At 42.5% G+C, this 18,819-nt stretch overlaps 1 protein-coding gene across 2 annotated transcripts; it reads right to left on the bottom strand.

The window, feature by feature from the left end:
* Positions 1 to 1,259: 1,259 nt before the first annotated feature.
* On the bottom strand, positions 1,260 to 18,294 carry LOC109894164 (protein FRG1). 2 transcript variants are annotated; one of them, XM_020487422.2, is made up of 9 exons: positions 18,126 to 18,294; positions 17,837 to 17,904; positions 17,598 to 17,720; positions 7,590 to 7,647; positions 7,180 to 7,294; positions 6,786 to 6,890; positions 6,482 to 6,573; positions 1,852 to 1,962; positions 1,260 to 1,543 (listed from the first exon to the last, which is right to left on the bottom strand). In XM_020487422.2, the coding sequence occupies exons 1-9, from the start codon at positions 18,182 to 18,184 to the stop codon at positions 1,507 to 1,509; spliced, it is 768 nt and encodes a 255-aa protein (XP_020343011.1). In that variant the 5' UTR covers positions 18,185 to 18,294; the 3' UTR covers positions 1,260 to 1,506. The 2 variants fall into 2 exon arrangements, with proteins under 2 accessions (XP_020343011.1, XP_020343012.1); XM_020487423.2 differs by lacking the exon at positions 17,837 to 17,904 and having other exon boundaries at positions 18,126 to 18,262.
* Between the last annotated feature and the right edge of the window lie 525 nt (positions 18,295 to 18,819).

The following is an 18,819-nucleotide window of genomic DNA, read 5'->3' as shown; positions in this document are numbered from 1 at the left end:
GTCAGCAAGTTAGGTCCCAAAAAATGTAACAAGTCAAATTAATGTGTTAGAGGTTTCATGATGCTTTTATCGAAACCAAAGTAAATCATTGTTCTACACATCAGTTGGTGTCTCCTATAATCTTCAATATGAGGACATAACATTTGCATTACGGTACATCCTTGTAGCTGTGTGGGTTAATATAGTCAAAATGTTTGTCTTGGGATAAGTTGAGCCAATGGCAAGTTGAGAAAATTAAAGTTTGTTTTCTTCCCAGGTGAAATGCAAAGCATTATGGCTGGGATGAGGTAACAGGGCCTGCCTGGCCTATGTTAAAAGTACAACATGTTTGTAAGACTGTGTTAAAAGATACTTCAAATGATTAAAAAACAAAGCAATTGTGTTTGGGAAATAAAGATAGACATGGTTTTAAAATGGTAGTGGTGATATTTCATTCAGTAGACATTTGCAAGCAGCTTAAAGGATCCAACCCTTTTTTAAATGTTCACCTTAAAATTACATGGCCTGTAGCTCAGGACCTGAAGAAAGAATATGTATATTCTTGATACCGTTTGTGTAAATGTGAAATTAATGTAGGAGAATAACACATTTGATCTGCTAAAAGAAAGAAAAAAGCATGCATTTTTTTTTGTACCATCATCTTTGAAAGGCTAGAATCTATTATTCCAGCCCAGGCACAATTTAGATTTTGGCAACTAGATGGCAGCAGTGTATGTGCAAAGTTTTAGACGACTGATCCAATATAACCAGTGCATATCTGTTAAATGTATCAAGACTGCCCAAAATGTGCCTAATTGGTTTATTAATACATTTAAATTCATAATTGTGCACTCTCCTCAAACAATAGCATGGTATTATTTCACTGTAATAGCTACTGTAAATTGGACGCGGGGGGATACCGATTCCATAGAGGTTAACTTATCTTGCCCTGCGGCTCAGTTTACCACATATCAGGGGTAAGTTGTGCCAAGATAAGCTGTTTTCAAAACTAAAAATGGTCACATGAATTTGGATTATTTGCAGGGATACACAACATCCTGAAATATGTAGATTTCTTTGCTAGAAAGAATACTATATTTCCCTTGACGGAGTGATGCTGTAAGCAAAGACTGGCTCAACTTACCCCCCTCTTTCCGACAGTATTCCCTAATAAACAAACATCAATGGACTGTCCCAAACATCTGACAGGTCAGCTGATCTGGGCAAAACAAAGATAGTGGTGGTAGGCATGTTGGCAATGATTTACAGGAAATACAATCCAGCTCACCGTAACCACAACTGCAGTTTATTATCTGAGAGATAACGCACAGGGAAACCCAGTGAAACAAGCTAATCGGTCTTCTGAGCAGCCAGCTAGGGAAGGGGTTTAGGGATTGAAATTACACAATCCCACAAATGACTTTCTCTTACCCAAATAACATTTATTCATGATAAAAAATGAAACCCTTTTTGATTTTAACACAAGGAATTCAAAGACGAGTGGACAATCCATAAACTCTTGTATCTTCACTTGCAGTATCGGTCTGCTTTCATCTTGGCTCTCCTGTGAAAAAAAATAAAAAATGAAAAAAAGTCACAAGTGGTTATTTTTAGTCCTTACATCACCACTATCCACCAGACAATGTAAATAGCTATCATGTGACAAGTCAACAGTCATTTGGACCAGCTCCAGAGTGATTTTCTTGTAAAGGAAATTTGAATGTGTTGATCATTAAAACCAGTTTGTGTGTTGTTGTTTCGTTTGGGGCAGCTACAGCCACTGAAATAAAATGTCATTCATATATTGATGTCAATGGGAGACTAAATGAAAATGAGTTTAGGATTTGCCTCTTTATGAAGATGTTCTCCCACCTGTCTAACAGCTCTTCGTGGAACTTCCCGTCTTTCCGGGCCATCTTCAGTGTGGTGCTGTCCTCCTCGTTCACCCTCAGCCGCCTGTCCTGGAAACTCTGGAACTTCTTTCTGTAATATCAGAAATCCGTGTTCAGTGAGACTAATTGCACACGCAGTTATCATACAAAGTATCATGATAAGACACAGAAGGACCAGTCACACCACTATCAAACACAAAGAATAGCGTCAGTGAACAAAAATCAAATAAAATGTTATTGGTCGTGTACAGATGTAATCACAAGTGTAGTGAAATGCTTATGTTCCTAACTCCAACAGCACAGTAATACATAACGATACAAAACAAAACACACTCAAATCCCCCAAATAAAATAATTAAGAAATATTAGAACGAGCAATGTCAGAGAATATAAACATTGCACTCTCTAAACCCGACTACCATTATCAATGACAAATGTGTATATAGCGACTTACGAGTGTGCTATTTCCATTGAAGTAAACAGTCCTGAAAGTAGAAACAGAGTGCAACAGGGCCGCAAACAAACGTATAGATTTTTACAAGGCGCGCTAATGACATTTAGGCCCTCTAGCCGTGGTTACAGTCTGTCATTGGTTTATGATTCACGGGCAGTGCTCGGTTCATGCAACACGCTCAGGGATGCTAAGCACTACATCACGATGATGAGCTCAAGAGCAGCCATTATCGTCACGTCAACATGATGAGTCCATCTCCCCCGTGTTTTCCTCCAAAATAAAAAAAAACGAAGGAGAGAGGGGGGGAAGATAAAAAAAAAAAAAACGGAAAACGAAGTTGAAAGGGGAAGAGGAGAAACGGAACACAATGACAGTCTTGTTCACGCTTAGCCCTCAGAACTTAATGGGCCGCCGCAGGCCGTAAAAGCGGCAGCGGCGTTCCGTTCTCGTTTCCATCCCCGCAGCTTTGGCCCTTCAATCAGCCTTTTAAGGGAGTGGGATTGATGAAGTGGCGCCCCTATGCTTCCCCCACCTTCTCCTCGCGCAGCCGGGCCTGTGATTTAGTTGTCAAAATCTTGCCGGAGCGGAAGGTTGTCAGGTGAAAACTGGAGGGAAATCACTGTCTGTCTACGGAAGGTCACAGTGTTCAACCCCTCCAACTTCCTGGCTGTCTTTCCTACATAAAATACTTCACCCACCACTATGAGAACTAGTAGGTGAAGTTTAAAGGAAAATTCCACCCCAAAATGTTTTGCTTGTCAAAAATACAAACTCAGCAACAACAAAAAAATACCTTCCCTTTTTCAGTACCCTGTCTTTCAAAGATAATTTGTAATCCAAATGACTTCACAGATTTTCATTGTAAAGGGTTTAAACACCGTTTCCCATGCTTGTTCAATGAACCATAAACAATTAATGAACATGCACCTGTGGAACTTCATTAACTTCTTGGTGACAGGGGGGCAGTATTGAGTAGCTTGGATGAATAAGGTGCGCAGAGTAAACTGCCTGCTACTCTGTCCCAGATGCTAATATATGCATATTATTAGTAGTATTGGATAGAAGAAAACACTGAAGTTTCTAAAACTGTTTGAATGATGTCTGTGAGTATAACATAACTCATATGGCAGGCAAAAACCTGAGAAAGATCCAACCAGGAAGTGGGAAATCTGAGGTTTGTAGTTTTTCAACTCTTTGCCATTCCAATATACAGTGTAAATGGGGTCATATTGCACTTCCTAGGGCTTCCACTAGATGTCAACATTCTTTCGAACTTTGTTTGAGGCTTCTACTGTGAAATGGGGGGTCGAATGAGAGGCGAATGAGCCAGGTGTCTGGCAGAGTGCCACAGGCTCGTGAGGCGCGGTCACGAGAGTTAGCTCTCGTTCCGTTGTTTTCCTACAGACAATGGAATTCTCCGGTTGGAAGATTTATTTATTTTTGGAATTTTACCCCCTTTTTCTCCCCAATTTCGTGTTATCCAATTGTTAGTAGCTACTATCTTGTCTCATCGCTACAACTCTCGTACGGGCTCGGGAGAGACGAAGGTTGAAAGTCATGCATCCTCCGATACACAACCCAACCAAGCCGCACTGCTTCTTAACACAGCGTGCATCCAACCCGGAAGCCAGCCGCACCAATGTGTCGGAGGAAACACCGTGCACCTGGAAACCTTGGTTAGCGTGCACTGCGCCCGTCCCGCCACAGGAGTCGCTGGTGCGCGATGAGACAAGGATATCCCTACCGGCCAAACCCTCCCTAACCCGGACAACGCTATGCCAATTGTGCGTCGCCCCACGGAACTCCCGGTTGCGGCCTGTTACGACAGAGCCTGGGCGCGAACCCAGAGTCTCTGGTGGCACAGCTGGCGCTGCAGTACAGCGCACTTCACCACTGCGCCATCCAGGAGGCCTACATTATTGAAGATTTATGATAAAAACAAAACATTATTTTGAACCTTACGTCTGACTTTCGGCTGGAAAATAAATATGCACTTTAGCAAACAAAACATTAATGTATTGTGTAACATGAAGTCCTATGAGTGTCTTCTGATGAAGATCATCAAAGGTTAGAGATTTAATTTGCTTTATTTGTGCTTTTTGTGACTCCTCTCTTTAGCTGGAAAAATGGCTGTGTTTTTCTGTGACTTGGTGCTGACCTAACAATCGTTTGTGGTGCTTTCGCTGTAAAGCCTTTTTGAAATCAGACACCGTGGCTGGATTAACGAGAATTCTATCTTTAAAATGGTGTAAAATACTTGTATGCTTGAGGAATTTTAAATTATGAGATTTTTGTTGTTTTGAATTTGGCACCCTGCACTTTCACTGGCTGTTGGCGAGGTGGGACGCTACTGTCCCACATATCCCAGAGAGGTTAAGACACTAACAGCTTACAGACGGTGGGTAATTAAGGTCACAGAAATGAAAACGTAGGACACTAAAGAGGCCTTTCTACGGACTCTGAAAAACACCAAAAGAAAGATGCCCAGGTCCCTGCTCATCTGCGTGAACGTGCCTTAGGCATGCTGCAAGGAGGCATGAGTACTGCAGATGTGGCCAGGGCAATAAATTGCAATGTTCATACTGTGAGACGCCTAAGACAGCGCTACAAGGAGACAGGACGGACAGCTGATCGTCTTCGCAGTGGCAGACCACGTATAACAACACATGCACAGGATCAGTACATCCAAACATCACACCTGCGGGACAGGTACAGGATGGCAACAACAACTACACAAGTTACACCAGGAACGCACAATTCCTCCATCAGTGCTCAGACTGTCCACAATAGGCTGAGAGAGGCTGGACTGAGGGCTTGTAGGCATGTTGTAAGGCAGGTCCTCACCGGCAACAATGTCGCCTATGGGCACAAACCGACTGTCGCTGTACCAGACAGGACTGGCAAAATGTGCTGTTCACTGACGAGTCGCAGTTTTGTCTCACCAGGGGCGATGGTCGGATTCACGTTTATCGTCGAAGGAATGAGCGTTACATCGAGGCCTGTACTCTGGAGCGGGATCAATTTGGAGGTGGAGGGTCCGTCATGGTCTGGGGTGGTGTGTCACAGCATCATCGGACTGAGCTTGTTGTCATTGCAGGAAATCTCAACACTGTGCATTACAGGGAAGACATCCTCCTCACTCATGTGGTACCCTTCCTGCAGGCTCATCCTGACATGACCCTTCAGCATGACAATGCCACCAGACATACTGCCTGTTCTGTACGTGATTTCCTGCAAGACAGGAATGCCAGCGTTCTGCCATGGCCAGCGTAGAGCCCGGATCTCAATCCCATTGAGCATGTCTGGGACCTGTTGGATCGGAGGGTGAGGGCTAGGGCCATTCACCCCAGAAATGTCGGGGAACTTGCAGGTTCCTTGGTGGAAGAGTGGGGTAACATCTCACAGCAAGAACTGGCAAATCTGGTGCAGTCCATGAGGAAGAGATGCACTGCAGTACTTAATGCAGCTGGTGGCCACACCAGATACTGACTGTTACTTTTGACCCCCCCCCCCCCCTTTGTTCAGGAACACATTATTGAATTTCTGTTAGTCACATGTCTGTGGAATTTGTTCAGTTTATGCTTCAGTTGTTGAATCTTATGTTCATACAAATATTTACACATGTTAAGTTTGCTGAAAATGAAGTTTATATGCAGCCAGAATCTTGTAGTTTGCATCATATGATGCAAAATGAATCACACCGGCTGTATTTCTGATTTTGAAAGTTACATATCTTAAATCTGATAAGATTTTGGGACTATATTAACAATAGACGAATTAAACAAATACCAAAAGATAGTTTTTGGGTGGAGTTTTCCTTTAACTGTGATGCATGCATTACTGAACCGGTATATGGTATAATTTCAGTACTGCACTGTAATTTAGGTTACAGTTCAATGTTGATCCTTGTTGGGCATATCTGACAAAGGTCTGTCTTCAAGTTTTTCATAAATGCATAAAACATTGTTTGTCATGATATAGGGCAGGCCATTGCATTTCCTATACCTTTACCATGAATTAAGTTCATTTGGACAAGACCAGCCGTACAACAGGGGTTACAACCTCTCTAGAATATAGGGCATGGAATCACCACCTTGTATGATTACCGCTGCAAATGTTGCTGCCACTGTGACATAGGTAGACAGACGGTACATACACGTAGTTGAGCTCGCAGTTCTTCACATTGCCCCTGTCCTCGTCGGCAATGTCGTCGTTCCGCTTGACCTCCCTCTCCGCGCATGACCGGATCTGTTCATCACCATTTAGAGAGGCAGAAGGAGAGAGGGGGAAAACACAAAACAGTTGCATGTTGAATAGCAATATCCTGGCTCCCCCCTATGTTCAGAGACATTTTGTTTTTTCATTCTGTCACCAACTTCAGACTCCCCGATGGTGATGTAATTTCTATATTATAGATTGGGGGGGGATTATGGAGTGACCTTGTGAAATATATACATCACCTTAACCATCTCGTCTTCCCCCGCCAACTTGCTCTTGGCCTCAATGTCCCCACTTTCACTGTAGGAGATGAAACAGCTATTTGCTGCCATGAGAGCCATTTTGCCCTTGGAAAAAAAATGGAAGACAAAACAGAAATGAAATGAAGAGATTAGTTGACAGATGAGTTTCACCTCATGCTGATACACCATTTGCGAGGTAAAAGCTCAATTATATGCAGAGAGCGTCAAGCTTTCTCTCCGATGCGCATCAACAAAGCAACAAGCTGTGAGGAAAACGAGCCTTATCTATATCTAGGGTTACAATGCAACAAATTCTATATGATATGGCATTATATCACAGTCTTTGTATGCATTGACTTTGACGTTTTTTTTGACTGGCAGTTGCTTCACTCACTTCCTGGAAAACAGGTTCCCACTGTTCCCGGGAGCCGATGGCGTCGGAACGCCCCACCACGACCCCCTCCGAGGTGATCCCTAGATACTTCCCATAGCCAGACTTCAGGGCTACCCTGGGGGGGAACACAGGAGAACAAAATTAATTCCTGGATAATGGCAAGTTGATTTGAGTGTCTAACAACTTTTCCAAAGTCTATTCAAAGATCATTTGAACAACAGAAGCTAAGTTCCTTTATAACGTTGTAATTAAAATCCAATTTTGTATTTACAAAATTGTATACCTGCAGAGACTGTAAGTGTTCTTCCAAAGTCTATTATAACTCACCAGGATACATTCCATTCAGATTTGGGGGGAGAGGAAGTCAACATAAAATGTGCGTAGGTGATATTTACTCCTTTCATACGCACCTAGAGTCTGACAACTTGATGGCAGTGAATTGCTCCGGGGGGTCTGGCCCTTCGTCCTCTGCAAATATCAAAGAGTCACAAATCACTTTTTGATATTCTAAAATCAGAGCATTCACTCTTTATCATCCCAGAGGAGCCTTCGTTTTGGTTTAATGAGGATTAAAAACAAGATGACTCTTTACTATCACTTCAAACATTTGGGAGCATGGCTCTGCCGACTTAACAGAGTGTCGAGACGTTGTATACGATTAGCATTTCTGACGTTCTCTCGCCAGGTTCGTGATCTTGAGAAAGAAAAACAAAAAATCTGTCGCAGTGGTGCCAATACAATGCATTTTGATCACGGTGTGTCATTCTGAAAACAGACAATTGGCATAATTTCCTCAAGCAGCAGGTCTACCCTTGAGACGTACTGACGTAGAGCCTTCATGTTTTACTAATGCTTCATGGTCATTTATAAACATACAACCTCGGGCTACACGACGTTGCTGTTGGGTGCTATTGATCACCTACACCGACCCTAATCTCAGAAACCCAGACCTCAAATCTTGCGTAATTCCGCCAGATGCTCGATTAGGTTCTGGGGTGAGATGTATGAGAACAGATACTATAAGACTAGAGAAGTCTCCAACCCCTTAAACGGAAACTCTCAGCTAAAGGCTCCATCCACCCTTTCAGAAATTGTTCCACCTGTAATCATTTCTTGAAATTCCCCGCCCCAATTTAAGCACCGGCGTCACACAATCCTGATCTGGCCAAATAACCAGCGACAGAAAACCAAAGCACCGGGACTACTATTGCTCGTTAGTCATCGTAGTCCATCCACACGAGATTAAACCCACCCTGACCGATGTAAAATTACAGGCAATCCTTATCCTGAGTTCCAAAACTCTTCTCTGGCTTTGTAGGCTCGGCCCTAATTTGTGTTCTCTGTCACCTGGAGCTGCATGGCAAATTGTCCAGGAACAAAGGACAATTCTCAAGGACAAGTCAGCCCTTCTCCCTCTAAGGGGCCAAAATGTATATCTGTTACAGTATCCAGAGGACTGACATTAAAATGAGTGATAGATACCAAACATAGATATTAAAGCATTATTCTATCTGAAACCTGTTCACTGAGGATAACTCTGATGCTAACTATATGGATGTATCTTGTATAAGGTGAACTCTGAATTACTATATCCAAAAAGGTTTTATGGTCCTCTGTCTTATTTACGTTGGTCTCCCCCCCCCCCCCCACACAAGCCTTTTTTTAAATGTGACACTGTGGAGATTGGGCATGGGGGTGTGGTATTCTTGGTAACGTTTGATTGGTTAACGGTGGTTGGTTTTTGGGTTGAAAGGTTACACCTTCAGATGTTATAAATGGAATTAAATGCCTTTGTTCTCCCTCTTATCCTGTATCCAGTCCATGGAGGAAAGTTGTATGATCAATTCTCATTTCCTAGACTTCTAGACTTTTAACCTTATGATCTATATGCTTGGAATATTGCCTAATGCTTGCTTGTATATATTCATTATCTTTATGGAGTCAGAAACATTTTAATAGGCTAATTGCTTAGCATGTGATGTATAATATACTGAATATTTACATGTCAAATATTACTGCCCAATATAGCTTCATGTCCTAGTGTCCTTTCTCATCAGTGATGGATAAAAGTTCTGGATGGATTGCTACCCTATTGCTTTGACCTATCATGTTTTTCTCTAAATATAACCTTTATTTGTTTAACTAGGCAAGTCAGTTAAGAACAAATTCTTATTTACAATGACGGCCTACTCCGGCCAAACCTGGACAACACTGGGCCAATTGTGCGCCGCCCGATGGGACTCCCAATCACCGCGGGATGTGATACAGCCTGGATTTGAACCAGGTACTATATTGACGCCTCTTGCACTGAGACGCAGTGCCTTAGACCGCTGAGCCACTTGGGAGCCCTGACAGATCAGTGGCACTGATGAAAGGAAGCTAGGTAATCATACAGAGAAACACTCCGTAAGGATGTGACCATCACAGGTTCTCACAACATTAGGGAAAGTTAAAGAGGGGAAAGTCTGTCAATTTCAAGGACAGATTGATGCATATTGGGAAACCACACCGCTGTGTGCAATCATTTGGGCATTCGGATAGCGAATAAAATCCCTAGGCTCACATACCTCCATGTTTCTCAGACCACAATAGTCAGATAGACAGGTTATAGTCTAATCATATTTCATCCCCTAAAGCAGGCATACAGCTCCCTGTGACCCTTGAGTTTACTCAGAGGGCATTCACAACTCCTGAATCCAGTGACTAAGCACCTCTAGGGCTTTTCTCAGCTTGAGAGGGCTAAACTATTCTAGATGGGTTTCCTTCTTACTGAAAATCCCATAAAAGTGCAGAAACATCATCTCTCTCTCTCTCCTTGTAACTCTATTTCTCTTTCATCTCATTTAAAATGTGCCTGCCTCCCGAGTTAGAGCCTCACCAAGGGAATAGGAATGGTTGATGTTTTTATCTCCTGGCGCATTTTCCCCTCTTTCTCCCTCTTCAATAAAAAAAACGTGAGCTGAATCCCAGGTCTGCGTTTCTGTCTTCAGAGGGTGGATGGGGGGTTTTATTGAACATTTCTTAAACATGTCTCGCCTTAGGGCAGAGAATCTTTGCCTGGAAACTCCCATTTAGTCTAGCTTGGCTAGTTAGGTTAGGTGTTCCACCCCCAAGTCAAGTCCTTTTGCCTGAGGCTCAGGGTCTGGTGTAATGGGGCTCTGGCCTGCTAGTCAGTGGGGCTAACTGTGGGGAGATGAAGCATGTTGTCTGTGAGCCTTTGATTCAAAGATGTGATTCCAGCACACGTTGGCAATGTCCCTCTAACTTGTCATGCACGCCAACTTGGAACGGTAAACATACTATCGAAATGAAATGGTTTGTGCTGATCTTTCCCGTTCATTTTAGATTTTAGATTACTGTTTTCACGTTAGCCTACCATGTGGGTCCGGATACTCGCAACAGATGCCATCTATCGTGGACCCCAGACACAATTCCATTTGGTGGTATGAAAACACGTGACCAATTTAAAAGTTGTGCTGCAAAACTATCCATTTAAGAGGCAAGGAATCACAATGACATTAGTTCAATGATACTCATGTGGATCTTTGCCTGTTACCTTGTTGCATTCTAACCCATCACAGAGCTGTGCAATACATTTCCTCCATGTAAATGATTTCATTGTCTGCAAGTGGATGGGCACCATAAATCGTAGCTAGCACCGGATTCATATTGATGATATCCAATAACATGCTTGAGAGGACAAAGAAATGGATTAATGCCTGGTGTGTGTGTGTGTGTGTGTGTGGAGGAGCAATTCCAGCTTCCTCTCTAAACCATTACCCGGCAAGCTGTGCAGAAATGAATGTCCTAATAGCTTCTGGAACAACATAGTAGTTCAGTTCTCCCTTTCATTTTACATGTCCACTCTCTCAGAGTGTGATTTCAAATTGATTTAGAACGAAAACGCCACTAAATCGTATACCGTTTAGGACAAAATTGGTTTTGATTTCAAAACGCTTGGTACTTCACGCAGGCAGCCATCGAATGCGGCGGTCTTCGAAAAAGCAAGAAAATGGAGGAAACAATTAGGGAGTTCCCCCCCTTATTCTCCACAAATTAATGACACTAAAAATTGCCTGCCGCTTTGCCAGGCTATCGACGCTAATGGAACGCAATGTCCATTACAGCTCTTAAGGTTTGCTCTCTTCGTATTAGAATAGAATGGAACATGAGAGAACTAGGATCTTCTTCCATTCTCTTATGGGATTCACTCATTCCTGACAATTTCCAGCTCCATTTACTCTGCCTATAATGCCGGATTACAGAATCCGTTGCAGACAAAAAATATATATATTTAAAAAATGTATTTCTTCTCCCCAATTTCGTGATATCCAATTGGTAGTTAGAGTCTTGTCCCATCGCTGCAACTCCCGTACGGACCACACTGCTTCTTGACAAACTGCTCGCTTAACCCGGAAGCCAACCGCACCAATGTGTAGGAGGAAACACCGTACAGATGGCGACCAAAGTCAGCGTGCATGCGCCCAGCCGCCACAGGACATCCCTGTCGACCAAACACTCCCCTAACCCAGATGACACTGGGCCAATTGTGCGCTGCCTCATGGGTCTCCCGGTCACGGCCGACTGCGACACAGCCCGGGATCGAACCTGGATCTGTAGTGACGCCTCTAGCACTGCCTTCGACCGCTGCGCCACTCGAGAGGCCCTGATGCAGACAATGTAAGTAAATGCAAGCGACATGCTGGGCTGGCTTGCATTTAAAAAATTACTTGATAAGAGGGAACAATCAACAGGACCACTTCAGATTTTTTTCTCTCTCCTCTTGTTAGTTTGAATTGCAAGGCTTAACAAAGTGAAACCATTTAAGAATTTACAGTAATTTTAGAGTGACTTATTCTGACAACTTGAGTGACATTGCCATCTAAAATGGTTGAACCGCCTTGACTTAAGCCATTTAAGTTCAAACAATGTGTGCTCAAGCTACCAGTTGAGAGACCAAACCTTACTATAACCATAATGTATGATGATTATAGGCAAATCAAGTTCCAATTGAAACTACGCTCCAATTAGTTTTCTGAGGCACGAAGATGCCTTTAGTTTAGTGGGCCAACCTGTTTTGAGTTGTGCAGACCACCCAAGTTGGAGATACCCTGGTTGGTAACATTGATGAAAGTCACTTGAATCACAGTTGATTTCAGCAGCTGAGTTGCTAGGAATTCTACAGAAACGAGGGGATTAAGAAGTGTTTCGGCGTTAGCTTGCACAACTACCCTCTCAAAGATCCTGCAACATCTGGCTGACATTTAACTGTGTCCATGGTTACTGGCCTGGTTCCACAGCTACACCAGCGGAAGAAAGTAAAGGATGACGGCGAATGTAGCCCCACGGTCAGAGGCCACTTCCGGTGTGCCACAAGAGGGCGTGGTCTCACCACATCCGTTTCTCCTTCACATGTCCACCTGAAAAGTTGTCTTCAGTGACACTGGGTATGCTGATGATGTGGGGCTGTCCCAAGCCATATACCACTAACCAGTATCCAGGAGGACACTTCCATGGGCTTGGAGGCAAAGCAGCTGGATGAGTTGGCTACATCCAACAACATGCTCCTGACCGGGAAAAAGTCTATGGAAATCCGGACATGCTTTTAGAGAGACCCTCCACAACCTGTACCATTCATCCCAGGAGGACAGGAAGCACCAGTGGAAACAACAACCAAGTATCTTGATTTTCATCTAGACTCTAACCTCAGTGGTGACACACACGTGGAGCAGTCTGTGAGGGGAGGCCTCAAAACACCTGCACTTTTTGACTGTTCTTGACAGAAATGGCCTACCCCCTGAAGATCTGGTCACAGTCTATACTACCCTGTCGAGGACTGGTCTGGAACACAGTGGAGTGCTGTTAGTTGGATGCAACAAAAAGCAGCAGGCCCAACTGGACAGGGTGCAGAGGAGGGCCCTGAGGATCATCTCCAGAAGTGGAGCAGTCCAACCACAGCTCCAGTCCCTGCAGAGCAGGCTGCAGTGCACCTGGCAAGGTACATGCACACTCAAACACACATCTGCTCCATCTAATAAAGGGATGTGAGTGCACCACCAGGCTCAGAGAAACAGACTGTCGTGTATTACTGCCCGTATTATACATTTAAAAAACACCACACTACCCACTGCTGTCAGACTGTACAATAACATGGAACCCAAACCAACTGCGCGCATGCGCAAATTTATTTTGTCCCCCCACACCAAACGTATCACGACACACAGGTTAAAATATCAAAACATTTATGGAAATTTAGCTAGCTAGCTTGCACTTGCTAGCTAATCTGTCCTATTTAGCTAGCTTGCTGTTGCTAGCTAATTTGTCCGGGGATATAAACATTGAGTTGTTATTTTACCTGAAATGCACAAGGTCCTCATCTCCGACAATTAATCCACACATAAAACGGTCAACCGAATCGTTTCTAGTCATCTCTCCTCCTACTAGGCTTTTTCTTCTCCGGACATTATATTGCAATTGGCAAGTTTCATAAATTAGGTGCATTACCACCACTGACCTCGTTCGTCTTTCAGTCACCCACGTGGATATAACTAATGAGGAGATGGCATGTGGGCACCTGCTTCTATAAACCAATGAGGAGATGGGAGAGGCAGGACTTGCAGCGCGATCTGCGTCACAAATAGAACTGACTTCTATTTTAGCCCTCGTTGGACGCTCGTTTGATTGCCCGAGCAGTGTGGATGCAATAATTGAATAATATACATTTCTAAATTTATTTTGCGATGCGAGCGGTGTAGTCCGCCTGTAATTCTAGCTCTTACATATTTTCAAAGTAGACCTAATATCTTTTTTTAAATTCAGTTTTCCATCATCAAAAGAAAATGTCCAGGAATACACTACATATACAAAAGTATGTGGACAAACCTTCAAATTTGTGGATATTGCTATTTCAGCCACACCCGTTGCTTACAGGTGTATATGAAGAAATAAAAGTGAGCACACAGCCAAGCAATGTCCATAAACAAACAATGGCCTTACTGAAGAGCTCAGTGACTTAGTGACTGTCATAGGATGCCACCTTTCCAACAAGTCAGTTCATCAAATTTCTGCCTTGCTAGAGCTGCCCCAGTCAACTGTAAGTACTGTTATTGTGAAGTGGAAACATCTAGGAGCAACAATGGCTCAGCCGCGAAGTGGTAGTCCACACAGACTCACAGAACGGGACCGCCAAATGCTGAAGTGCGTAGTAGAGGTCGACCGATTATGATTTTTCAATGCAGATACCGATTATTGGAGGACCAAAAAAAGCCGATACCGATATTTGTAATATACATTTGTAATAATGACAATTACAACAATACTGAATGAACACTTATTTTAACTTAATATAATAAATACATAAACAATGATTCCGTCTCAAATAAATAATGAAACATGTTAAATTTGGTTTAAATAATGCAAAAACACAGTGTTGGAGAAGAAAGTAAAAGTGCAATATGTGCCATGTAAAAAAGCTAACGTTTAAGCTCCTTGCTCAGAACATGAAAACATATGAAAGCTGTTGGTTCCTTTTAACATGAGTTTTCAATATTCTCAGTTAAGAAGTTTTGTAGGTTGTAGTAATTATAGGACTATTTATCTCTATACCATTTGTATTTCATATACCTTTGAATATTGGATGTTTTTATAGGCACTATCGTATTTCCGGCCTAATATCGGGAGTTGATAGGCTTGAAGTCATAAACATCGCTGTATTCAAGCAAGCTGTTTGAAAGAATGCTTACGAGCCTGCTGCTGCCTACCACCGCTCAGTTAAACTGCTCTATCAAATATCAAATCATAGACTTAATTATAATATAATAAACACACAAATACGAGCCTTAGATCACTAATATGGTCAAATCCGTAATTACAATAATTTCGAGAACAAAACGTTTATTCTTTCAGTGAAATACAGAACCGTTACGTATTTTATAAAACGGGTGGCATCCATAAGTCTAAATATTTGTTACAATGCACAACCTTCGATGTTTTGTAATAATTATTTAAAATTCTGGCAAATTAATTACGGCCTTTCTTAGGAAGAAATGGTCTTCACACAGTTCGCAACGAGCCAGGCGGCCCAAACTGCTGCATATACCCTGACTGCTTGCACAGAACGCAAGAGAAGTGACACCCTTTTCCTAGTTAATATTGCCTGCTAACATGAATTTCTTTTAACTAAATATGCAGGTTTAAAAAATGTATAATTGTGTATTGATTTGAAAAAAGGCATTGATGTTTATGGTTAGGTAGGTACAGTGCTTTTTTCGTGAATGCACTTATTAAATCATCACCCATTTGGCGAAGTAGCCTGTGATTCGATGATAAATTAACGGGCACCGCATTGATTATTTACAATGCAGAACAAGCTAGTTAAACTAGTAATATCATCAACCATGTATAGTTAACTAGTGATTATGTTAAGATTGATTGTTTTTATAAGATACGTTTAATGCTAGCTAGCAACTTACCTTGACTCCTTGCTGAACTCGCGTAACAGGTGGTCAGCCTGCCACGCAGTCTCCCCGTGGAGTGCAATGGAATCGGCCATAATCTGCGTCCAAAAATGCAGATTACCGATTGTTATGAAAACTTGAAATCGTCCCTAATTAAATCGGTCGACCTCTAGTACGTAGCGCGTAAAAACCCTAAAACCCGTCAGTCCTAATAAAATGGGTTTCCATGGCCGAGCAGCCATGCGCAATGCAAAGAGTCGGCTGGAGTGGTGCCATTGGACTCTCTCTGTTTGGCAGATGCCAGGAGAATGCTACCTGCCCCAATGCATAGTGCCAACTGTAAAGTTTGGTGGAGGAAGAATAATGATCTGGGGCTGTTATTCATGGTTCGGGCTAGGCCCCTTGTACCAGTGAAGGGAAATATTAACGCTACAGCATTGACATGCTAGACAATTCTGTGCTTCCAACTTTGTGGCAACAGTTTGGGGAAGGCAGTTTCCTGTTTCAGCATGACAATGCCCCCATGCACAAACCGAGGTCCATTGCAGAAATGGTTTGTCGAGATCGGTGTGGAAGAACTTGACTGGCCTGCACAGAGAGCCCTGACCTCAACCCCATCGAATATCTTTGCGAGCCAGGCCTAATCGCCCAACATCAGTGCCTGACCTCACTAATGCTCTTGCGGCATTAGTCCCCGCAGCAATGTTTCAACGTCTAGTGGAAAGCCTTCCCAGAAGAGTGGAGGCTGTTGTAGCAGCAAAGAGGGGCACCAACTCCATATTAATGCCCGTGACTTTGGAATGAGATGTTCGACAAGCAGGTGTCCACATACTTTTGCTCATGTAGTGTATGTATCCAAGTGTTCTGCAGTATGTTTATGCCATGTATTATGTATCCAAGTGTTCTGCAATATGTTTATGCCATGTATTATGCCATGTATTATGTATCCAAGTGTTCTGCAGTATGTTTATGCCATGTATTATGTATCCAAGTGTTCTGCAGTATGTTTATGCCATGTATTATGTATCCAAGTGTTCTGCAGTATGTTTATGCCATGTATTATGTATCCAAGTGTTCTGCAGTATGTTTATGCCATGTATTATGTATCCAAGTGAATGTTTTCTTTTGCTATTTTCTATGCAATTTTTTTATGATGTAAATTCTGCATTTCTTTCAGTTTTTCTGTGATGAATAATGTCAAACTAAAGGCTACTCAGTGTTCATGTCTTGTGATGAGTAACCCTACCCCAAAGATTTGTGTTCACTTTCTGAGCACTTCTACAATGGGCAAATAGGTATGGAAAGTTTAGTTCAAATCAAACGGGGTGCTGTCAAAAAGTGAGTGAATTCAAAAGGATTTTACCCATAGGTCTTGAATTGTGCAGACATCTACTATTTGACACCCGTGGTTTGCAATCTCTCCAACTCTTTGTGTTTCATAAGTCTCAAACAGTAATCTGTATGTAAACAAATCAAAAGTTCCACTACGTTAAACCTCCCTCACTGCTCCCTGGTAACAGGTGGAGCAGGAGAGTGAGAGCTGTAACAGGGACTCGACCCCTAACTCAAGCGGTGCAGAGGTGAAAGCCTAACGGACTGTACCACAAAAGCCTCTGGGTTGAGGCAGTACAACGCTCCCATACACCACTTAGTCAAGCATAACATTTTAGGATCACACACACATCACCAACACTTCAAAATGAACCCTGTCGACAGTGGTGTATCAAAAAGCAAAATGACTCTCAAAACACTCCCCCCTTTCCAATCAAGTAGCATAACAACCTAGTATGGCACACAGCAAATTGTGTGCATCATCATCATCATCATGCATTAATGACAAAACACATGACACCCTACTCCCTATATTATTGTGCACTACGTTTGGCCAGAGCTCTACGTGGCTCTAATGAGATGTGGTGCACTATAAAGGAAAGAGTGGGTAAAGACACACTCCTTTCTTACCTTGATGTGGTGCACCAACTGTGAACAGACCAGTATCCAGGGCATGGATGTAGGAATTAGTCTGCATCTCTATCGCAACCGTTCCTGAAATCTCCCCAAAGCCACTAATACACCACCATCCACCTAGAAAGCAGAAATAAAACATAGTTGTTTGCTACTTTGTGGAATATCATAATAACCATTTTTCAATTTAGCTACATATCTAGCTAGCTGCATAGATTGACCAGCAAACAACATACCAACAATATCAGGTTTATCTTGCGCATCATCTCTTTTTCTCTTCTTATCCTTGTGCTTCTTCTTCTTTCTACAAGACAATTGTGGATCAACATTAGCAAGGTCAAATTAGAAATCGGGGGGGAAAAAAGAAAATAGCAAAGAGTTAGCTAGCTAACATTAGCCAGTAGCTAACTGTTCATGCCTGGTCAGTCAATGAATGATAGCTAGCTAGATAGCATTATTAGCCAGCTTGATTCGCCATATTCTACACAAACAAATATAGAATTCGATGTTGAGAAATAAACGCACCCATTGTTCAGTCCTTTCAAAACAAGTTTTGTTGTTTTCACTTTTGAATATTCAGCCATATCTTCAGATTATGGTAAACTAGCTAACAACATACACAAACGAAAACAACATGGGAGTACGGTGCCCGTCGAGGTAAGAACGAATATCACTTAACAAACGAGCGACATCTATTGTTTGGAGAATATATTACATTGTATGTGTTCAGATTCGGAATAATGCCTAGTTTGTTTTTCTTTTGTGCTATTTAAAAGTTGGTGTGTAACTAATTATGTGTTACTAGGTGTGACAGAGAGTCGCACACTATATATATAATTTCACTGTTTGTCTACATAACCTGGTTCAAACATTCATGACATTACCCTGAAGAAGGTACAGTGATGCCAAAACGTTTGTGGTTTACCCAATAAATTACTGGAAGCTTATATAGAGTGTGACTTTCTTTACTCGCTGTTGGTCAGCAGTCAGCACCTCTACTAACTTTTTAGACTAGGTGTGCCAGAGACAATCACACACACACACACACACACACACACACACACACACACACACACACACACACACACACACACACACACACACACACACACACACACACACACACACACACACACACACACACACACACACACTCACACTTAAACTTGCACATGCACACACTCAAAATATCACCCCAACTCACACACACACATGCATG

The sequence above is a fragment of the Oncorhynchus kisutch genome, linkage group LG7, assembly GCF_002021735.2.
Source record: "Oncorhynchus kisutch isolate 150728-3 linkage group LG7, Okis_V2, whole genome shotgun sequence".
NCBI lineage: Eukaryota > Metazoa > Chordata > Actinopteri > Salmoniformes > Salmonidae > Oncorhynchus > Oncorhynchus kisutch.
This window is presented reverse-complemented; position numbering and strand designations above follow the sequence as displayed.